Genomic DNA, 7498 nt, shown 5'->3' with positions numbered 1-7498 from the left:
TTTAGAAGTATGCCGAAAAGATTTACAGTAGAAGTAATTCATCTTATTAGACAAATGATGGAGTATTGTAGGGCAAGAAAAGGCGATTTACACATGAATTTTATTGATTTTGAAAAAGCATATGGCAAGGTTTCAAAACAAGTACTTCGGTGATCATTGACAAAGAAGAGCATTTTGAAGAAATACATTGATATAGCGCAAGATAAGTATTAAGAAGTGAAGACAAATGTTAGGACATGTGAAGAAGCAAGATTATTTCCCAATCACAATTGACCTTCATTAAGCCTCGATCCTAAATCCCCTTCTTTTACAGTAGTTTCAGATGAGATGACTAAGTCGATACAAGAAGATACGCCTTGGTGCATATCAATTGCTTATTACATAGTTTTGGTAGATGAGACCAAAAAAGGGGGGTAACAACATAGACAAGAGTTGGAGTCACGAGAGTTCAAATTAAGTCAAAATAAGACATGATACACGTGTAACTTTGACACGAATGAGATAATGAGATGCACTATAAATCTATAAGAGAAAAAAAGCATTCCAAAATGCAAATGATTTTGTTAAAATAATGATTTAAATTGAATTGAACTGAAAATAATAGACTAGTCTTTCTCAACCTTTCTTCTGATATAATCTTTTTCTCCGCTTCATTTTACTTGATTTAATTACTTCTTGTTTATACCTAAGTAGTTACTCAACTAGATCTAAATACTGTTGTATTACACCCAAGTTAGAGGTAGGGTAGCAGTAGGATACAAGGGAACTTTAGTTTGCAATATGCATGCTAACCAATTTGCAGGACCTTATTGTTGGACGTTGGTCTTCTGATCTTCTCTATTGATCATCCACATCCACCATTGCCTTAATTTATGCTGCAACACAGTTTTCAAAACAAACAACCACAACAACAACAGCTTTCCATCTCCAATACCAAGTTGCTCTCGCCTTGGTTGCTTATAATTCATACACCAAAAAAGAGACGAGACCGATCATATGTCCAATCGCCTACCATCGGATCCAATTAACTGCGACGTTCATCAGGATCGACTTTAGTTAAGTTAAATTGACTTGAATTTTGTTTTTAGTAAAATGACTTTTCACGGGTAAGTTTAAGTAGTTAAATAGGCCAAACATTTACAGATGAATGGGTTGATAGAAATCTTACATAGAGGAATTAAACAGGAGAAACAAGTTGTTTTCGGGCATTCACTGGATTGCCTTCTACGGAAAATCATGGTTTCTGTTATAGAACACTTGCAGTTTGGACAACATAATTCATAACCATCTCGTTCCAGAGTTTCTTTGTATGCTTCTGGGCTAAATTCTGCATACACAACCATCTTAAAGTTAATGTAAATTTCATGAATTACTATTATTAGCTATTTTTGTAGACCTTTTTCGAGCCGAGGGACTCTTTGACCACACTCTCCTCTATGGGTATGAGCTGCCGTCTTTCTTCCCTCCCCAGACCCTGACCATAGTTTTTTATGAGCGGGATACACTGGGTATGATGATGATGACGACTATTATTAACTATTTAACATAAAATATGTTAATTATGTTACAAAATTTAAATGATGGCTTTATAAAGCTTTGATAAATAGAACAAACATGTTAAATTGAGATTGTATGGCATTTAAAAAGATTTTATAAGGTTAGCTATTATTTTTAGTAATAACAGTAAGTTTTTGAATTAAATCATATCAAATTTGTATAACTAATTAAAATCTTTATAAAGCAATGTGCGATTCGGTGAAAACTATTTCACAAGCAATGATTTAGTAGTTAAATATAAACTATAAACTATTTACATGTAATGCATATATGTTATCAGATAAGCTTTTTATTCAATTTAAAGAATCTCAACATTAAGGTATCTTATTATAACTTTACTATAGCAATGTGTAATTGAAATATGACTTTTAGTTCTTTATCATGAAAAAAGCTTTTTGATTTTTAATTGCAAAGTTACAAAAAAGTGTACTCTCCCTCCTATTCCTCCCAAGTGTCTCATATCCGTATTGGGTCAAGTCACCCTAAATGTCTCATTTTTATTTTGGGTATGTTAACTTAAACCAAGTTACCCTTACAAAACACAATTTTTTCACACATTTATATTTACTAACCTACCTAACCCATATTATATATAAAAATACTACCTTCTTTTTCTTTCACATGTAGTCCCATTTGACCACCTAAAAAATGGTGAAAAGTCAAATGAGACACTTTGGGTGAATAGGAGGGAGTATTTGTCTATACGCAATCATAAATTAACAAGACAATGTTATTTTGTTATAATTATTCAGTAATTATTTTACAATGATGCATTTGTTATTTTGTTATATTTCATTACACTTTATCGAAAATATTTAGTTCTGATACAAATAATTTAGATATAAACATTGCATTATTCTTTTAGTTTTTGTTGTATATAGCTCTAAACTAGAAAATCTATGCATTGCACGAGATTCTGTACTAGTAACCTATCATTACTTATTTACGTTCTTAGACAAAAGATGTTTACAACATCAGTCGTAGACCAAGTGTAGAAGGTGTTGGATATTTAGAGTATAATAAGTCTACAGTTAAGTGTATAGTTATTGACCATGTAGGAATTAGTGGCACATAAAAGTATCAAAACTTAAGTCTAGAGTAAAAGCAAAAAAGTAAAGAACAACGACTCATCGCTTAAGCGACGACTCATAGCAATTATGTTGAACAAAACAAAACGATGACTCATAGCAAAAGAACAGTGACTCATCGCTTAAGCGACGACTCGTCGCTTTTCTCTGGAATGCGATGGACACATTTTTCCGTTCTTTTGTCGGTTGCTATACTTATGTAAGGATATATTCTTTCATGAAATCTGATCAATATTAGTTATATGTTTGAATAGATGGTATAGAAGCATGCAACACTATTATAAATAGTGGAAGTTGCATATGGATAAGGGTGGTTGATGAAAAAATCAATTTCTTGATTTAGTCTTCACCCTTTCCATGTTTTCTCTCCTCTCTTCTCTACATGTTCATCATCTAAGCACTTTGCAAACTTTTAGTTTATAGTTTATGATTTTATATCTTATTAACCCTTTTGTTCCTTCAAACTGCTATGGTATATAGTTTTATACCTTAGTGCAAAACATTGCATCTCAATAGCGTATTCTCGAATTTAAACCCAAGCACTGTTGTGTGCGAAAATACTATAAGGAAAACATATACATGTGCCTCGGTTTGGTATCGAGTTTCCGAGGTCTTGTTAGTCTAAATGATCTTCGGTATTGTGTCGGTTATATAAGGTTAAAGTGTAGATAGTTTTTCACAAGTTTTTAATTCTTAGTTATCGTAATAGGTTTTTCATTCTTGTGACATATTGTTTTAGTTTGGTGCTTGTTCTCACTTCAAATGTATATAACATATATAACATATGGAGCATGGAATAGCTATATTTGTCATACTCGTCTAAAATCCGTAATGAAAAAACACGTATATGGGAGTTTCAAATGTGTTGTACAATTGATGTTCTAAAGCCAACTACAAAAAACCTATAACAAAGAACTCTAAAACTTATGGATCCAATCTCTATCAACTTCACGTAAATAGGTCCTATGAGAGTACAATTATGCTTATTAGTGTATGTTGGGATAGTTTATCCCATATTAACAAATTAAAGATGGTGTGTACACTTTATAAGTTATTGGAGCCTTCTTCCCATTACCATATGGTTTTGGAATTGTATCTCCTTGGCTTATGAAGTGTGCGCACCTTATGTTTTCCCAATAATATGCTGGTATTAACAATAAGTCCAGCCTAATTTAACATTGTGTGTTGCATGTACTCTGTACTAGATTATATAAGCTAGCCACTTCCTAAATCAACATTCAACTTTGTATTTTTCTTGTTCCTCCATATATAAAAAAATGGTGACAATCACTGCAGTAGCTAAGAACTTGTTTCTGTAGTTTGTATTGTTGTATCTTTTCTTATCCATGGATTCCATGTCAACAGTTTATCTAAGCTTTTGTATGTAGTAAAATTCTTGAGAATACCCCATACATGGAGTTTAAGGTATGCACTTCCACATAAAGACCGAGAAACACCTTTTAATTATTAGATGAGGAAAATCCTAACTACATTGCATTATCATTAGCTGATAAATTAATTATATAAGCTTTAAATATTTAACACGACAAAAGGATTGAATTAATTAATGAAAAACTATCTTTTGACTTGTCAAAATCGACAATTATTCCAACTACAATGATACATACTTCCTTTGATGTCAAATTCCTTTAAGTTTTCGATTAGAAAGATTCATTTAGATTCGAAACCACTACCACTAGGAAGGGTATAGTATAGAGGGTATTTCGAAACAAGTTAACTGAAACATATAAATTTAACACAAGAAACATTTAGGGACAGAGTAGTAATATATTTTTATCAGTATGCAACTAAAATCTTTACTTGGACTTACCTTCGTGTTCATTGCAGTGATTTCCAAGTCTCTTGTCTACGACTTTCAAATTGACACGAGCATACTGATTACCAGAAATATTCTCCTCAGCTCCGTTTTGTTGGCTTTTGCCATCTTTAAAATCAAAACCTACACATGTAATGTATTTGATTTAGACTATTTTTAAGGGAGGTACTCAATATCTTTATGTCGCAATTGCCTGCATAATTCTTACTATGACAAACATGTACAAACATTCATCTAAAAGAAAAAATTGGCACAATAGCAAAAGTATAGCATAACTTTAAGATATTTGATCAAATACTAGAACATTCATGCTCAATTTACCGTCTGAATTCATTACCGTCTAAATCGTTACTCTGTCTATCCTTGACACCATTTTCAACATTTACATCCACATCATTAACAGCAGTAGCAGTTTTGGAATCTTCATTTGCTTCATCATTTTTGCTTTCACTGTGTTCCAAGTCTTCAAATACTAATCCTGCACATTTCAAGTGGTCTGTTAAAACCATAAGAAACCATGTCGGAGTATGTTAATAAAAATTCCATATTAAATGAATTTGTACTTCTAACTTCAGTAAACTTGTGGAAACAAGAGTCAACTTTTTTTAACAATGGTAGGAAAATAGTTTAGAACTAAATGCTGCGACATAGGCAATGGAGCACAAGAAAGCTTCCCAGTTGTCGTGTCGTTCCTATGCCGTACGTACATCCGCATGAAATTGTGGAATAAATTTTTGGTAAATTTTGTGTTTATATCTGTTTGCATACCCTGACTATTCTCATATGTTACATGTCCGCTGTCCTGTCTATTCTCAATACTAGTATCCACAGAGCTAGCTAGATTCACTCCTTCGATTCCATCATCCTCAGCATTGCTGCTATCTTCTGGATACATACCTGCACATTTCCATTAATTATCTTAGATTTTTGTTCTAGAATTGATGTGCAGTTTTATTACTGATACAACCATTTACTCATACGACCCGCAATTTCTCTATAGAAGATTAGTACCGAAATCAAATTTTCTGTCCAAGTTTGTGAGTGTATCATGTTCCATCAGTGTAACATCATTAATACTGTCCTCTAGATCAATTGCAGCAGCCGCATGTTTGCCATCTTCATGAGCTTCATCGCCTTTGGTTTTGTAGTCTGCAGCCAATTTTGCATGATTGGTCAGTAAATAATGTTCATTAATCATATACATAAACGTGTCAAGTGAAAAACGAAAACCTACCATTAATTGGAAGTACATATTTTAAATCTGGGTCGTATCTCCTTACAACAATGGTTGGTACATGTTTGAGAGCTATTGGGTGTCTTAGCAATGGAAGTGGGGAGGGGCACTCATTCATTGCTTCATTTGGTGCTGGTATTACTGTTCTTTCTGCAACAACAATCAACACAAAAACATTAATGATTTATAAGCTGGTGTAATAAATAAACTTTGATTTGGTTTGTTTATACATGTCTTAAATGCAAACATATATAGTTTAAGGGACCAAGAAATTCTTCAGTAAAAACAATTGAACGCCTTTATTATATTTTTACTATATCATCCAAATCGTAATTAGAAGCATTTTCAATTTTAGGTGCATTACCTTCGCCATGTACATCCAAAACTGAAAGATACAACATATAAATCCACCTCTAAAGGGTTTATGAGCCTCTTCACGACATATATGCCGAGAGAGATGAACCAAATTAGCCCTTGAGGCAAGCAATCTCACGAAGTTAAAGGAATTACTACTCAAAATTAAGGTAAAACTTCCAAAGCCGATAATTTGCTAATTTGACGTCAAATCACACCCTTTAAAATTTACAACCCACAACTGTAGGAATACCTTGATTGTCCGAAATTACAATATCCTCGCTCTCGACGTCATCATTGGAACCATCCTCATGATAAGTAAAAGCATCCGCATCCTCGGTTTCATGATCATTTTCACTTGAAGTATATTGTAACTCCAAATCTGCATAAATCATGTAGTTGGTGATGGCTTGATAACTCAAGCAATTGCACAAGATGTTGCAAGAGAGTACATCAAGTAAGCATTGGAATGTGCCTTGAACGAGGCAAGGCTCAAAGAGGGGACTTGCTCGAGCGAGGCAGCAGCTGAACAAGAAGATCAGAAGCAGTGGAAGACCCGCTCGACTAGTCGAGCAGGCTGGCTCAGTCGAGCGGGGTGCAGGGCCGAATTCTGCGGGTATTCTGTTTCGTGGGCTGTTTTACTTGGGCATTTTAGGGCTTTGTCCTAGAGCTTCTAACACATTGAGGGACTATATAAAGGGGTCCTAGAACATCATTAGAAGGCATGAGGTGAGGCAAATACACTAAAGAAACTAGGGCATTAACCATTAGAGTGTTTTCTTTGTATTAGTGCCATTTGTGGAGTTTCACCATTAAAGGTGAAACCTTTATGGGTTAAGAGTGAGCTCTTAACTATTGTAAGTTGAGTCATTAGTGTAATTGAGATTATATTAATGATAAAATACTTTATTTGAGGGGGAGGTATCCATAAATACCTCATAAACACATTGTGTTGCTTGTTTGTTGTGTCTCTTGTTTATGCTCTATTTTTTCACTCATCTTCTACATCTTATTCTACCATTGTTGGGTCGGAGTCATTCTCTTTCACAAGAAAAACACAATGCCAAAGACTTAAGCCTAAAAGGTCTGGTAGCTTTAAGAGTTTTTTTTTAAAAAGTTTTCATAATCCTTCTCTAGATTCAATACCTTGTTCATCTGCCATCACTTCGCTTTGGGCATTAGCATCGACATAACTACCAACGTCATCTTTAGCTTCACCAAATTTACTTCTGCAACCATCTAAACATGATGCCACATGTACTATAATTAGTCTGATTTTCAGGAGTTTTATTACGAGAATCTTGACAAATTACGTTTTGTTTGCATACCTTGATCATCGTCAAATTTTGCGAATCCACTATCCTGGATTTTGTCTTCAAGATAATCATCGACAAAATGTACAAGATTATCATCTTCAGCTCCATCTCC

The 7498-nt window shown here is 33.8% G+C and overlaps 1 protein-coding gene across 2 annotated transcripts in view; it reads right to left on the bottom strand.

The window, feature by feature from the left end:
- Window positions 1-432: 432 nt before the first annotated feature.
- LOC130806643 (uncharacterized) overlaps window positions 433-7498 on the bottom strand; it is a 14595-nt gene continuing 7529 nt past the window's right edge. For both annotated transcript variants that reach the window (XM_057671801.1, XM_057671800.1), the window contains 10 exons: window positions 7399-7498; window positions 7217-7309; window positions 6324-6452; window positions 5717-5866; window positions 5494-5631; window positions 5251-5379; window positions 4820-4960; window positions 4477-4605; window positions 1169-1327; window positions 433-1028 (listed from right to left, as the gene is read on the bottom strand). The exon at window positions 7399-7498 is cut by the window's right edge and continues 29 nt beyond it. In XM_057671801.1, the coding sequence (XP_057527784.1) occupies window positions 1009-1028; window positions 1169-1327; window positions 4477-4605; window positions 4820-4960; window positions 5251-5379; window positions 5494-5631; window positions 5717-5866; window positions 6324-6452; window positions 7217-7309; window positions 7399-7498 (1188 nt within the window). In that variant the 3' untranslated portion in view covers window positions 433-1008. The remainder of the gene's footprint in view (window positions 1029-1168; window positions 1328-4476; window positions 4606-4819; window positions 4961-5250; window positions 5380-5493; window positions 5632-5716; window positions 5867-6323; window positions 6453-7216; window positions 7310-7398) is intronic.

This window comes from Amaranthus tricolor, chromosome 2, assembly GCF_026212465.1.
Source record: "Amaranthus tricolor cultivar Red isolate AtriRed21 chromosome 2, ASM2621246v1, whole genome shotgun sequence".
NCBI classification, from domain to species: Eukaryota; Viridiplantae; Streptophyta; class Magnoliopsida; order Caryophyllales; family Amaranthaceae; genus Amaranthus; species Amaranthus tricolor.
Note: the sequence above shows the minus strand (reverse complement) of the source record. Positions and strands in the feature narration are given on the sequence as shown.